This window comes from Austrofundulus limnaeus, unplaced genomic scaffold (assembly GCF_001266775.1).
Source record: "Austrofundulus limnaeus strain Quisiro unplaced genomic scaffold, Austrofundulus_limnaeus-1.0 Scaffold691, whole genome shotgun sequence".
Taxonomy (NCBI): domain Eukaryota; kingdom Metazoa; phylum Chordata; class Actinopteri; order Cyprinodontiformes; family Rivulidae; genus Austrofundulus; species Austrofundulus limnaeus.
In genome coordinates this window covers 38,997-55,161 of record NW_013953093.1, presented here as the reverse complement: position 1 = coordinate 55,161, position 16,165 = coordinate 38,997, and the positions used below count along the sequence as shown (strand labels likewise).

Below are 16,165 nucleotides of genomic sequence, written 5' to 3'. Positions count from 1 at the left end.
TCGGTAGACGGCAGCCATTACAGACAAACATGTGTTTGTTGTTCGAGGAGCGGCTCAGTCACACGCTAATGGCATTAATTTGTTATCATTACTAAGGTACAGGACTGCTTTCCCCCCCTTTTCACATCATATCTCCTGCCTGGATCTGTTATTATCTCACTCTGAAGAACGGAGGAGTGTCAGAGGTGAGCTCGTTTCAACCGGTTTTTACGACAAGGTCTCATTTCCGGACTCAGGCATTTTGTGAACGAAGCCGATATTTCAGTTAAAATACATAAGTAAAAATATTTATCCGAGTATAGTACTACCCCCCAACTTTATGGATGATTTTATGGATTAAATTTTATGTATTATACTTGAATAAATATGGTAATTGTTCCTGTTGCTGGCCAGACAATTTAACCAATTATTCTTAAATGAAAACCTGAATCCAATCAAACAGGCGCAAAGCAGAAATGCAAGAATCTATTTTATAAAGTGATTTCTGATAAAGGCAATTTTCTTTGCTTATATAGCAAAATATGCTATAAAACTTGGGCTTCAGCCAAGACAGACTCTACCAGTGACCTAACAGCTCACCACCAGCCATCGAAATCACCGTCTTTTCACAGTCCTTTAGATTTTCTCTCACTGCTCGTCTCTTTTTTTTTCTACTCAGTGTCAAAGTAAGTCTTCAAAGCACAATGAGAGTTTTCACAAGGTTAAGCCTTGTGGGTGCACTTCTCCTTGACTGTGCAAACACATCACAAAGAGTGTGATGCAGACAAAACAAGAGCAGCTGAAATGAAACGGATGTTCAACCTTGGCATATGCTAAATCACAAGAGTTGTAAGAAAAAAAAAAGACCATGCCATGGCTCTGCAGAATGTGTGTCATTTTTAAAAACACACACTCAAGGGCGGCTAAGCTGCAAAAATCAAGGCACAAACTGCAGGGGGGTTGAAAATCAAAGCTGTTACCTTTATAATAATTTCTGTTGYGCATTCATAATTATACAGCCACACACTAAGTTTACAGAATTATTTTCTCGTCTTTCTTTTTTTGTATTTAAATAACATTAATGCAAATCAAACAGAGTTAAAGATGCAACGCTGTTGAGAAAGAGATTCCCTCCTGCATAAAAAGATGACATTTTCAGGAGTGATATAACAAGTCTGTGGGGTTTTTTTTTGTTCTCCTTACACAAAATAAATTTGACCTTTGCACAAACACGGTTCAAATTCTCCCGCACACTCCTCTGCACCTCTGCAGCCCAGGAGGCACGCTAAAGAAACGATTTCCTGTCAAACACTGATCAGATTTCATTCCAAACAGAAATAATCTGAAGGCCCTGCATTAACATTTTGACTTCTCTTGTTTTACACTTCTTATATCCATTTCCAAACAAAACGTACAAAGCGCACCTCTTTTTGTTTTTGCCCTTAAATTGAAAGCTCCGAGGTAATTTAAAAAGCTTTGTTAGGATGAGTGGCTCGACATGACACCTTCTGACTGGCAGTGCTGTTTCTGTTACTATCAAATTAAGAGTGCTACAAGTGTTGAAGAGAGGCTTTTAAATGTGCCGTTTTTGTCTTCAAACACAATGAACCCCACCTACACAACATGTAGGAAAAACACTGAAACATTTTGATGCTTCTTCTTTCACGTATTCCAATAAAACTTCAGTTTAAATATTTTTAGCCTCTTTTTTAGCATCTGACCTGTTTGTTCGAACAAACTATGTACCTACAGCGTAAGGCAAGCTAAATGTAAGGCTTTTTAAGACCTCTTTAATGCCACTTGAAATGAAAGACCAACTTCACAATTAACACAAATCAATTAAAAAAAATAAAACTACAGCGACAATTTTATCCAAATGTTTATTTTAACACAAAACAGCTAGCTGCAAAAAGGCATTCGGTAAATTATTTAAAAAAATTAAATAAAAATAAATGTTACCAATCATTTTAAAATTTGAGACTAATTACAATCATACAAGGTGTTAAGATTTTTAAGACACCTGAAAGTTTGATTTAAGACATTTTAAGGCTAGTTAAAGCCTTATTTTTTGGATTTTTTTTAATATAACCCCCCCACCCAACACTTACTCATACAAAGCTCCGCCTATTTATCCAAAGCTCCTCCCTGGAGCTCAGTCCCCAGCTGAGCCCCAGGCCCACATCTGCTCGTAACAATAACTACTTCTCAGTCCAGTKCTTTTCAGATTAAATCATATATTTTCATTGAGGAAATATATTTTTGGATGCCAAGGAAACTACTAGTGGTGGGCACAGTTCCCCTAAAGCACAGGTAAAGGTGCTTTATTTGTCATCAGTGTATGTTTCCACACAATGACGAAATTGTGCTCTGCATTTAACCCATCCACATCCAAGTGGAGCAGCGGGCAGCCATGTGAGGCGCCCGGGGAGCAGTTAGGGTTAGGTGTCTTGCTCAAGGACACCACGACATGTGGGTATGGCAGGGAGTCGAACCTAAGACTTTCGGGTCCCAAGCTGGCTGCTCTACCACTACACCACAGCCGCCCCAAAAGTACTAAGAAGGGAACTAATTTCCTGATTAGTGCTTTTGCTAATTTTAAATTTATTAGTGGATTAGCACTCGCTAAAATTATAGGCTAAATTTTGAAGCACTAACTGAGGTTTATAAACGTTATTGATCAACGTTAATGTTAACAGCTGAGGGTGAAAGCCGTTGCACATTTTGTTCATATGTGTGTCACTTATCCACCAGGTGACAATATTCCACGGTGTAGTGTCGGAACAGTCGGTGTAGGTACGGGTCGGTACGGTTGGTTTTCCACTGAGGTTCCAGTCCGGTTCCAATGGGTGTGTTTTGGGCAGTTGGTGGAGGTGGTTTTTAGGTATTTTGAAAAAAAGTTAATGGGCAAAATGAGAGATGGAAACACATTTGATGAATAATTTTTGAAATTTTAAACATTTGCAAAAATTTAGCCAATCAGTGAYGAACAGTGTTCTGACGTCACATTTTGGTGTCAACTGGGGCCGGTTGGAACCATAACGAAGTAGGTACTAAAAAAGTGCCAATTCCATGAATCTGGCCTAATGGAAATGGCTTCGAACCGTACCGACACTACACTAAGTGGCACTAGTGGAAAAGGGGCATTATACATGAACAGCTGTGGAATGTCAAAGATGAGTATTAAGAGAGCAACATGACAGTATGTGACTCATGTTTGTTGAAGAATTGTTCATGGGTGGATTGGGCTATTTTAGTGCTTTAGAATTAGGGGACCTAAATATTTGAGTTAGTGCTTTGGGGCTAATGCAACTAATTTTTAGATTAGTGCTGCCCATCACTAGAAACTACCCTCTTTTTCCTAAGAATGAGACTGTCTGCCAAAAATACTTGGGCTTTTCTCCTACGAAAAAGTTGCAAACGGCATGAAGCGTTGTTGTGAAGACGTGCTGAAGTGGAAGTGTCAAAAATGGTAGGAGGGTTCTTAAAGAGACAGAGGCCAATTTCAAACATTTAGATAATATATACATCTTTTTCACAACAACTGAAGGTAGTTAATTGACTGCTGTATAGAATTGAACTATGTGCCTGGAAGATACATACAATACCSACCCAATTTTAAAATTGGGTCATTTTTTTTCTGTAATATTTTCTGTTTTATATTTTTTAGGAAGAATGTCCTAAATGAATTTATTAAACAAAACAGAAAAATAAAGACTAAAATACAAGTGAATCAGATCTATTCTAAGCCTTCTAACACACAAAGTTGTATTCAGGTCACTGGGATGTGTGCAGACACACATGACTGATTGCATACTCTGTACACAGATACACATGGTGTGCACACGGTTTCATAGTTTGAGTCCAAAATGATTCATGTTTTAACCTACTTTTACCATCTCTCTAAGGACCTGAGAGCCTGTGTTTCTCCTAACTTCATGGTGCAATACGCTGTAGTCTCCTCCACAAGCTAAACACACGTTCATCTGAACCGAAAGCCCGAGAAATATGGCAGTAAAATTACTTACTGCTCCCAAAATCCCCTAACATAAATGAGAGTGTTGTAGCACTTGGAATGAGGCGCATAAATTCAGAGGCGGTACGATAAATCAAAGCGGACGTAGGATTTTCATTTAATTATGAAATATTAGACTGTCGKTGGCGTCGGCCTCTGATCTGCTGTAATACGTCACCCTATTGGAAATGTTAGTCTGTGCCTGTCATCTTGAGGCTTAGGCACTGAAAGCTGGACTGAGACGTTAGCTCTGTGTGTTTGACTCACTGGTGCACATGTCCTCCGGTTTGTCCATGTCCCCGCGGTAGTATCCGTTCCGGCAACCACAGAGGGTGGCGGCCTCGATGGTGGAGCGGCTGTTGAGCGGACACTGCTGACATAATCCTGGCCCTTGGGAYGACTTAAAGGTGCCCTGAGGACAAGCTGCGAGGGAAGAGACGGGAAAGAGAATTTATTTTTATCTGCTGAACAGCAGTGAAATGCAACAAATGATAACGAACGTGTTTAGCYGTTCTTGTTGTTTGTCTTGATTCCAGGACATATGATAAACTTGAGTTGTTGTAAAAAGATACACACCAACGTGTTTGYACGATAGAAACTCATGTGGGTAAGGACATTTACGCTGGAGACAGTATGTTTTATTATTTAGGGCAGATAATCTCATTGAGACACGTCTCGTTTACAAGAGACGTGACCCAACATTACTTAGACAAATATCATAAAACATGATGTTAACTTTTAAAAGGAAAGCAGATTTAAAAACAATAAGAGCAAAAATAGGTTTGAAATGATGATTTTATTTCTCGTTTTCTTAAAAACTGTGGTTAAAATGTCCCAGTGGGATCAAACTGGACAGTTTTGGTTCTTGGTGCAGTGAGTTCCAGGAAGATGGAGCAGAAAAGAAAAAAAAGCTCAGAGCAAACTGGTGGAACAGTGAAAGAGATAAAATCTTGAGAGTGTAGGCTGTACTGTCTTTATGACGTCTTGAAATGTAGATAGGGAGGCACCAGGCAGAGGATGGATTTGTAAATAAAAGTTACCAATGTAGAAGTCTGTGGATAGATAATGATGGCCAGTTTACCAGAGAATACAGGRTACRGTGGTGTGTGAGTGGTTTACATTTTGTTATGAACCGTGATGCTCCATGATAAGCAATGCAGAGTACTGGCCGGRACATTCATGTAAACAACATCACCATACTGTAGTTCAAAAGTGGTAGAAAGGTTGATGACTAGGGATGCACCAAGAAATTAGCCGTTCGATTTATCAGCATCGATTTCCCTAATTTGGGAGATCGGCCGATAGTTTTCCTTTTAAAATATTGTTTCTTATAATCTATTGCTTGACTATTGTTATGTCTTGATTAAAATAGGTTTAGATACATGATTGAAAACACCATCACAACACATAAAAACCATTAATCAAACATGACGACAGGATGTCTGTATGACTGTCTGCGATTCAGCCGTAGGCCTGTAGTGGGCGTACCAGGCACTGAAGAGCCATATATTTATGGACCGGGACTTCCGGTTTTCATTCAGCGTTGGTGTCATGTCTGAACAGAGAGCATTAAACTACCGTTCACTCCAGTAACTGGTGTTGTATGGTCCATCTCTTCACATTTTAATCTATTCAACATTCATTTGGTTTCGTCACGATTTCAGTTAACGAACAGTAAATTTTCTTAAACTTGAATAAGATTGGTGGAAAAGSTCGACATCTACCTCCACAAAGGTCTGAACATCAGCCACTGTCCCCTCTTGCTCTGCTGTCAGCTCTACCTAATGTCCACTTAAACCAATTTGTTTTGTTTCAACGGTTTTGTTCAATGTTTTTCAGTAAAATAAGATTGATACATTGAAGCTGTATTGTGACCCTATAACGCCTGACAGTGTCAGGTGTTTAAAAAATTGGTATCAGCAGGTCAAACTTTTTAAAGCTCAGCGATCGGCCAGAAAACTGCAATCGGTGCACCCCTACTGCAAAACACAAGGAGTTTACGAGCAACCAGAGAGAAACAGGCGATATTTCTAAGAAATGAAAATAAAAAACTGTAGTTTTAGCTTCAGTCTTCTTTAAAATGTGATAAATGTAACATTTGAAGGAGAGCTTTCAATGAATGACAACACCAAGATATTTATAAATCTCTACAAAATCTACAGCTGAGCCATTAAGAGACCTTTTATCTTAGAATGAAGGACCGCGACCCTGACATGACCTCTTGACCACCACAGGTCATGTCTTCTAAGTGATTGAACTTTGTTCTAAAAGCTTTCTTAGAGACATGTTAAGTCCTAGCTTTCATTAATCTGTCCTTGTTCTGCAGAAAATGCTGACATGACCATCTGCTTTAATTTTGATCCTCTTCTAATCTGCAGTAATAAAATTACTAATATTTAATCTGGTCAAAATCCTAACTCTTCTCTCCAAATTGACAAAACTGTATATGTTAATAACCTGGGTCACTTGTCAACGAAGTAATATAAGAAAACATTCCTATTGGGGGAAATTATATTTTCATTCTATAAAAATATTTAAACGTCAACCTTATTTTAACTTAGACCTATAACATCAAGTCTACAATAATTCTCACATTTAACTGTTTCAGATATCTTGTTGTCGGGGCAGTCCCCCTGGAATGGCAGACTGGGGTGGTGGTCCCCCTGTTTAAAAAGGGGGACCGGAGGGTGTGCTCCAATTACAGGAGGATCACACTTTTAAGCCTCCCTGGTAAGGTCTATTCRGGGGTCCTGGAGAGGAGGGTCCGTCGGATAGTCGAACCTCGGATTCAGGAAGAGCAGTGTGGTTTTCGTCCTGGTCGTGGAACACTGGACCAGCTCTACACCCTCAGCAGGGTCYTGGARGGTGCATGGGAGTTCGCCCAACCKGTCTACATGTGTTTTGTGGACCTGGAGAAGGCGTTCGACCGTGTCCCAAGGGGGGGCCTTGTGGGGAGTTCTCCGGGAGTATGGGGTACCGGGCCATTTGAYACGGGCTGTCAGGTCCTWGTACAACCGGTGTCAGAGTCTGGTCCGCATTGCCGGCAGTAAGTCGGGCTCGTTTCCGGTGAGAGTTGGACTCTGCCAAGGCTGCCCTTTGTCACCGATTCTGTTCATTACTTTCATGGACAGAATTTCTAGGCGCAGCCGAGGTGTGGAGGGGATCCGTTTTGGTGGCCTTAGGATCGCATCTCTGCTTTTTGCGGATGATGTGGTCCTGTTGGCTTCATCGGAACGAGATCTGCAGCTCTCGCTGGAGCGGTTCGCGGCCGAGTGCGAAGCGGCCGGGATGAGGCTCAGTGCCTCCAAATCCGAGGCCATGGTCTTGAGCCGGAAAAGGGTAGAGTACCTTCTCCGGGTCAGGGGGGTCGTCCTGCTTCAAGTGGAGGAGTTTAAGTAWCTGGGGATCTTGTTCACGAATGGGGGAAGAACGGAGCGGGAGATYGACAGGCGGATTGGCGCAGCGTCTGCTGTAAAGCGGGCGCTGTACCGGTCCATCGTGGTGAAGAGAGAGCTGTGTCAGAAAGCGAAGCTCTCGATTTACCGGTCGATCTACGTTCCTACCCTCATCTATGGTCATGAGCTTTGGGTCATGACCGAAAGAACGAGGTCCCGGATACAAGCGGCCGAAATGGGTTTCCTCCGCAGGGTGGCTGGGCTCTCCCTTAGAGATAGGGTGAGACGCTTGGTCATCAGGGAGGGACTCAGAGTAGAGCCGCTGCTCCTCCACGTCGAGAGGAGCCAGTTGAGGTGGCTCGGGCATCTGGTAAGGATGCCTCCTGGATGCCTCCCTGGCGAGGTATTCCGGGCACGTCCCACCGGGAGGAGGCCCCGAGGAAGACCCAGGACACGCTGGAGGGACTATGTCTCTCGGCTGGCCTGGGAACGCCTTGGAGTTCCCCCGGAGGAGCTGGAAGAAGTGGCTGGGGAGAGGGAGGTCTGGGCCTCCCTTCTGAATCTGCTGCCCCCGCGACCCGACCCCGGATAGGCGGAAGAAAATGGATGGATGGATGGATGGATGGATATCTTATTGTTTATTTTTCATGTTTAGTTTTACTGTTTTTACTCATGATTCAATGAAATTCTTTCTTGATCTTTCTATATTTTTTGTAATGAATAACTATAAAAGACAAAGCTGGTTCTCATCTCATTCATGCACAAGATAAGAGTTCCCTGCTTATTTTACAATCCTACACATTGGTAAACATGACTAAAAAGGGTGAATAAATATCAGTTAGATCCGGTGTGGTGCCCCAACAAGTTGAAAGGTGGGGTGCAGGTCAGAAACAGTTATCTCCTCTACCGCTGCAATCTCTAATTTTTATATATCTTAGTTCATTCATAAATCTAACCTCAGTACATGAACTGTACTCCCTTTTTTTATAGAGGCAGATTTCTTACTGACAAGTTTTTTGTCCATATAGCCCCAGTTCTGGAAAAGTTAGAACATTATGTAAAATGTAAATAGAAAGAAAATTCCACAATTTGCCTCAAACTCATACTCTATTTACAATGAAACATAGTACACATGCACGTCATGGTAGGATCTGCACTTAATCTTTATTATCATCCCAAGCTTCCAACATGAAGTCCAACTCTGATCAGGTCCAGCATTTAATCTAAAAAGTATCAAAGAATGGATTTTGGTTAAACTATTCAGAAAGTTCACAACCATGCCCAAAACTACTATAAACGTGAGGAAAAAACTGCTTATTATGCATGCAGAATCCCACTTTTWTCCAGCTGGAATGGCAAACATGCCGTTACATTTTTAATTTTTGGCCTGCATATTTGATTACAACCTCTGCCTGAACACGATGTTGTGAAACTTGATGATCCATCATTTTACTGGCTTTCTGAAATCCTCATATTTACTGTACGTGTTAAAAACGGGGCTGTGAAAAACTGCAGTGTCTGTTTTAATTAGAAATTAATTGTAAGTTTGAGCTTAATTCTGTTAGATTGAAATGAGTTGTGTGTAGCATCTAATGAAACGWGCACTTGGGATAAAACTGTTAAATTTGATCAAAGCCCTCCAAAAATATTAAGTTTGATCTGTAAATATTCACCATGAGCAGGTGAAACATCTGCAGTGCTGCATGGTATTCTGTTAAAAGAGATGCTTGTTTTTAACTCACGCTTTTTTTTTATTGGCAGCAAAGTTCAAAGAGAAGTTCAAAGGGGCACATGGGTGTGGAATAAAAACAGAGCTAAACAGAAACTGCCAAATGATGACATTTTTCATTTTGAACTATCCTAATCATTCATTTTCCTTCCTTCCCTGTAATAAATGTTCATCTCCAAGATCATGTAGATGTTGTAAGATCAAATTTTGAACATTACTCAGATTTATTGTGGCAAAAAGAAGAGCTTTAATGAGGTCAAAATGGTGGCTGACAGATAAAAGGTTCTCTGAGTCTTATAGATATTGAAGAGGCACGGCTGAAAACAAAGGCAAAAAAAAAGAAAAAGAAAATAAAGCAGAAACTAATCTTAAGAACTGAGGAAGCAGGAGAAGGGACAAAAGCAGGAAGAAAACAGAAAATTGTTGACAAGAAAAAAAACACTATTAGATTACCAATTTTATYATGCCATCTGGATGGTAATATACAGTATTTCAGTAGTAATATAAAGAATTGTGCTGCTTCCTCAGACAAGCCAAGCTGTTATTTCTTGCTGCTTCCTGAGTTCTAACATGGTTTATAAAAACCAATGTGTTCCTTACACTGCGCTATGAAACAATTCAGATCTTGTTGCCAGCATATATATTTTCTTTTTAATTCTTTGTTTCCATCACTTGGCTGAATCAAGTGAACTAAACATTAATGCTTTTAATAAAGTCCAAAAAGCTAAAATAATAAGTTTTTTTTTACACAAACCTTGATCTAAACATTAGACATTAAAATCAAGTTTAAACAACATCCTAACCTTTGTAATCATCAAGGCTAAAAGTAAAAGTTAAACACTTGTCTGGTATATGTTTAAAATATATACAGTATATGTTTAAAAAGATCACTAAGCTCAATTTATTGGGAAAGTATGATGCTATTGTTAAGTGAAAATATATAGTTCCTTGTGTTATTTTTTTCTTGTTTTAAATTTGTTTTTTGACTGTTCTGGTTTAAAATAAGTTAAGTTTAAGTTTGATGCACAGGGAATAAGATTATGGAACAATCTGGAGAGTGATGTGAAAATTACAATGTATAGGTTTAGGAGAATGGTACAGTTTGGTTTGTTGAAGAAACGTGTCTCCATAACAATTGTTCGAGAAAGATTTTGTAAGAAAATTTGAGTGTTCATTAACTGAAATCGAGACGAAAACCACATAAATGTTGAATAGATTAAAGTGTGAAGAGATTTGGAACCATACAACCCAGATCTGGTACGAGCGAGCTTTATTGCGAGCAGCGCTGCCTGAAACCGAACTTCCGGTCCTTTTATACAGTGGTCTTCAGTGCCTGGTSCGCCCMCTACTGGCCTACGGCTGAATCGCAGACACTCAGAYAAAAAACCTTTCCTGAACATGTCAACGGTTATTATGTGTTGTCATTTTGTTTCAGGTATGTAGCTAACGCTATTTTAATCAAGACATAACAATAGTCAAACAACAGATTACAAGAATCAACACTTAAAAAAGAAAACTATGAATATAGTGTGGTGCTTCTAAATCAGTTTCTAACTAATACATTCTTTCAATTTGATATTTACTTTTTTATTTTGGTTTGTTACATAAAGATTATTATTGTTTGAATGCATCTGATGGAGAACAGGCACAAATAAGATTTTTTCTTGTTTTTGCTGCCTTTAATTTCATTTTATTAGTCTTTTTATTTTATACAGAATTTGCTTTSTTTATTTTAAATGGAATGAATGAATAAAAAAATGTTAAAAAGTTGTTTAAGTTGTTTTATAATCAAGGGGCAAATATGATATTTTCTTTTTTCCACATCCCTTTCATTCACTTTACTATTTTTTATGGACTTTTAGTTGWTTTTATGAATTAAATAAGTGAATAAATTAAATAAATTAATAAATATGTTAAAAAACAACATCTGGATTTATTTGGATTGGTATATTTGTCATGTGCAAGTTAACACAAGTCAACAATGCAATGATATATGATAATCTTAAGGGGACAGAGTTGTTCATGAAACCTAAATTTGSAACATGTTTGAAAGAACGGTGCACCTCAATCCAAGGAGTCAGATTGTGGAATATTCTGGAAAATGATGTGAAAAGTGCCAAATCAAAGTACATTTTCAAGAGAATGATAAAGGTTGGATTGTTGAAAAAATATGAAACTGTATAATGTGTAAACAAACATATAATTTGTTGTTCTTGAAAGATTTGATGTCCTTGTTTTGTTAACTGAGGATTATTGTTGTTTGAATTTATACTTGAGGAAAAAGGGGGCAGATGTTATAAGATTTTGTTCTTCTCTCCACTTACCTTCATTTTGTTGTGTTTGTATTTTTATTGTGTATAAAATTTTGTTATTTAATGAAATGAATAAATTTATGAATGAATGAATGAATGAATGAATGAATGAATGAATGAATGAATGAATGAATGAATGAATGAATGAATGAATGAATATGCTTGGGATGAGAAGAACTGTTCAACTCTCCATAAAAACAAGAAGTATTAATAGCATGCATCAGAAATAAAAAATGAAAAATGAAAATACAATATTATTTACTAAGTACAAAAGAAACATATCAAACAATACAGTGAAGTACAGTATAATGATGCAGGTATGATTATTGTATTGCACATGATGTATATTGGACAGGATGTGTAGCAGGGTATTGCACAGGWAATAAGTAACACTGAAGTGAGTTATAATGGCAAAGTGGTGACAGGTTTGGTTTGGTGCATTTTTATTCTGTAGAAAAGTAAGTACAGCTTATGTCAAATGAAATGTTTTAGTTTTATAAAGGGCTGTTCACTAAAAAGTTACATATAAGATTTATATATCCTCCGGAATTGTTGCCAAAGTATGACTAAAATAAAAAAATGCAATAAGTTAACCTAATTTACTGCCTTTACACCCAGACGTCTGCCTCTCTCTCTTCAACAGGAGTGTCGGCGCTCCTTTGTGTGCACGGGTCGGTCCTATCCGGAAAAGGCAGACAGAAATCTGGCTTGTCAAGGTCATTTATTCAACAACCTCGCACATACACATGGGGTGTGTCACCATGGCAACAGGTCTTGCTCCATCTCTCTATTATTTATCTGTGGATACCTGTCTGTACAGTTATCTGTCAATGCGTGTGTGCCTGCAGATGTCAAAGCAGTAAAACCCCCTTTAATGTAAAAGGATATGTCTGCAGACTGTGTGTGTCTCAGTTAGTCCTGTTWTCTAACAGGACAGAAAAAAGTACTTATGATGATTGATAATCTACTGATGCCAGTTTCTGCAATAATGCAAGAAAAAAATATCTAGATGAAATGAAGTACGCACAGAAAGTCAAAGAAAAGAAATAAAGGTCATTTCCCTGTTTACCTGTGTGACCTTTGCYAGCTTTGCAGACCCACAGTGACCATGTGGGGGGACGATTGTCTAAAGTTGGCAAACAAATCAATCATTAAAAACTTACAAGAGTGCATGAATATGTATAGTGAAAGCCTGCAGATGTACAAAAAAAAATTTGGAAGCATTGTTGGGGTTCACAGCAGGAGAGGRCTGGGTTTAGTAGCAGCACTTACATTTGTTATAGATGCCCACAGAGCACTTTAATCAAATGCCAGTTTTGCTGTATGGCTTGGACAATATGTTGATCTGGTTCAAAATGAACACCATCTTTGTGCCTTGACATGCTCAAAACCTTCGCACTAAATCCAAAAAGATGACCATCTGCCACAATAGTGAGTCCAAACCTTCCTGCCAAGTTTTTAACAGCTGACTGGCAAAGAGAACGCACCAAAAAGATGCTCGTAGATAACAGACGGGAAATGTTCAGTCACTAAATCCCCTGTTTCAAAAACAAGCTTTGAGTAAAATAAAACTAGTAAATGCATGTAGACGTGTCATCACAGAAAACTAGACATGCTGACTGGCTCAACTAAAAAGATTCGGGTATTTGGAAGACAACCGAGTGTGTATTTTCTTAATTCTAAACAGGAATATTACTCTTAAAACGAAATTCTTACCAAACGTTAAGTTGAAAAGTTTGGTAATTTGTTGATAAATTAACCCAAACTTAAAATCATGATGAAGATTGTGGAAAATGGACAGCCTACTTTCATGAGCAGACACAGCATGCTTGTTGGAACCGACTAGAACCACCATATGTTCTTGTTCAGAAATCAAACATTGGGCAGTTGGACAGGAGCTAAAAGCATTACCTTTGGGACTATCTTTGGTAAACAGCAATTAATTAATACAGAAAACCAAGGTGACAAAAAGCCGTGGCTGTAGAGATTTCTTGGTTAAATAGAAACAWCGATGTCATATTTTCTTAATGTAAAAAAAGTGTTTTTGGTTTTGTTTTCTTCCCTTGTGTTTTGTGTTATCTACCTCCTGTAACCAGGCAGCCAATCAGCCATAAGTGGTCTTGATTATTTACTCCAAACTTCTCAACAGAAACATATCTGATGTGTGTTACTTTCTTAAAAGCAATTACAACATTTAACTATCAGATTTGCTTTGACACTTTGATACAAACATGGTAAATAGCTTTTGAAACGGGACCAGAATGAACAAGGCTGAGGGAAGAGCAGAAAACAGAGCTTGTTAAATCCCGTGGTGGTCCCTTCTATTTAAAAAGGGGGCCCACAGAGTGTAGGGGGATCACACTTCTAAGCCTCCCTGGTAAGGTCTATTCGGGGGTCCTGGAGAGGAGGGTCGGTCGTAGTCACATCTCGGATTCAGGAAGAGCAGTGTGGTTTTTGTCCTGGTCGTGGAACAGTGGACCAGCTCTACACCCTCAGCAGGGTCCTGGAGGGTGCACGGGAGTTCGCTCAACCAGTCTACATGTGTTTTGTGGGATTTTGAGAAGATGTTTGACCGTGTCCCTTGGGGACTCCTGTGGTGGGTACTCCAGGAGTATGGGGTACCAGGTCTCTTGATATGGGTTGTTAGGTCCCTGTACGACCGGTGCCAGAGTATGGTCTACATTGCCGGTAGTAAGTCTGACTCGTTTCCGGTGAGAGTTGGACTCCGCCAAGGTCGCCCTTTCTCACCGATTCTGTTCATAACTTTTATGGACAGAATTTCTAGGAGCAGCCAAGGTGTTGAGGGAGTCCTTTTTGCTGACCTTAGGAATCACATCTCTGCTTTTTGCGGATGATGTGGTCCTATTGGCTTCATCAGATCATGATTTCCAGCTCTCACTGGAGTGGTTCGCAGTTAAGTGTGAGGCGACCGTGATGAGGATCAGTGCCTCCAAAYCCAAGACCATGGTCTTGAGCCGGAAAAGGGTAGGGTGCCTCCTCTGGGTCGGGGAGGAGGTCCTGCCCCAAGTGGAGGAGTTTAAATATCTCGGGGTCTTGTTCATGAATTAGGGAAGAATGGAGCGAGAGATCGACAGGTGGATTGGTGCTGTGTCTGCAGTGATGTGGGCRCTGTACCGGTCCGTCGTGGTGAAGCGAGAGCTGAGCCAGAAGGCGAAGCTCTCAATTTACCAGTCGGTCTACGTTCCTACCCTCATCTATGGTCACGAGCTTCGGGTAGTGACTGAAAGAACGAGATTGCAGATACAAGCAGCTGAAATGAGTTTCCTCTGCAGGGTGTCTGGACTCTCCCTTAGAGATAGGGTGAGAAGCTCAGTCATCCTGGAGGGACTCAGAGWAGAGCCGCTGCTCCTCCACGTCGAGAAGAGCCAGTTGAGCTGGCTCAGGCATCTGGTTAGGATGCCTCCTACAGGTTGTTCATTGGGTTTGGTTCCTTTGACAAAAGGCAGWGTGAATGCAAACTGCACCAACTGAAAATTAAAACAATTCTTGCAATTTTGTCCCCCAATCAAACCGAGTCTACCGGACTATCGGGTGTGAATACAACCTTAAATTACCAACAGTTGATACAAGATAATTTGGAATATATCAAAGTAGTCTAACAATAAAGATTTAATGAATCCCATAACTCATGGCTGGTTCACCACAAACACACACAAATTACATGATGAGAAACTGACACCAAGAGCCAGACTCTTTAATGTATTTAACAAGAAACAGAACACTGTTCATCAGTCTGAACTCCTTATCTGACTTATCCTACTACCTTCAATTTCCTCACCTCTTTCTTTCCATCCTTCTTTCAGACTAATCTGGCTAGAGCACCCTAAACCAATTAACATGGAATGAGGCGGTCTCACTTATCATTTCACCATATGTACATATATCACGCACAAACACACACACACACACTCACACACACGTGCACAGACAAAATAGATGAGACTCTCTAGGGAGAATAAGAAATGATGGGTACTATTTTGGAGAGGAAATAGGGAAAGAGGCCAGATATAAAAGGCAGGAAAAGAGGTGCAGATATTCTGAAGATTGAGGGAAGAGGAGCTATTTCTGTGCCACATTCATTTGAGTGCACTTTGACAAATATTAACATATGGAGCAGCGTGTGCTGCCTCGCAGTGTGATATACATTAGGATGTGTTTTGGCCCTATACGTGCATGGAATTATTGGGCTAAGAGGGCTGGAAATGCCATACTCTGTCCTCCTGAACTGAAGAAAATGTTTGCATTTTTAATAGAATTCAGTGTTTTATATTATTTTGTAAGTCARGTCAAACCTTTAAAGTGCCTCTGATGTCATTTTTTGTAATAAATATGAATGCATTTTTGGAAAAATAACATTAACCTACTGCAAAGAAATTTTCACACTACTTAGCTGAACGRTTGTTGAGATATCTACATGTGAAGTAACGGGAAGTGATGACAAAGGGGAATATCTAAATGTGAACAGAGCTTTGTTATAACAGTTAATACAAAATGTAGAGAAGAATCTGATGTTTCTTTAGATTATTTTCAGTCACTATCAGAGAGATGAAGAAGGGTTAGAGTTCAAATAATAATGGTTTAATTATTAAAAAAGACCAGAGAGGTTGTTTCCTTAAAGAGTTCCCCTTTGATGTCACTTCCTGTTACACTTTTGTCGAGCCATGTTCAGAAAAATTTTTTTCATTTTTTTCATTTCATTTCATAAATTGTATTAATT

General features: G+C 39.5%; 1 protein-coding gene across 1 annotated transcript in view; it reads right to left on the bottom strand.

Annotated features, from left to right (window-relative positions):
* The window catches only part of LOC106531914 (ephrin type-B receptor 1), a gene marked incomplete at its 5' end in the record, with an annotated part of 76,245 nt that overhangs the window by 57,460 nt on the left and 2,620 nt on the right, over positions 1-16,165 (bottom strand). Inside the window, 1 exon segment of the mRNA XM_014027860.1 lies at positions 4,259-4,414. Coding sequence (XP_013883314.1) covers positions 4,259-4,414 — 156 coding nt within the window.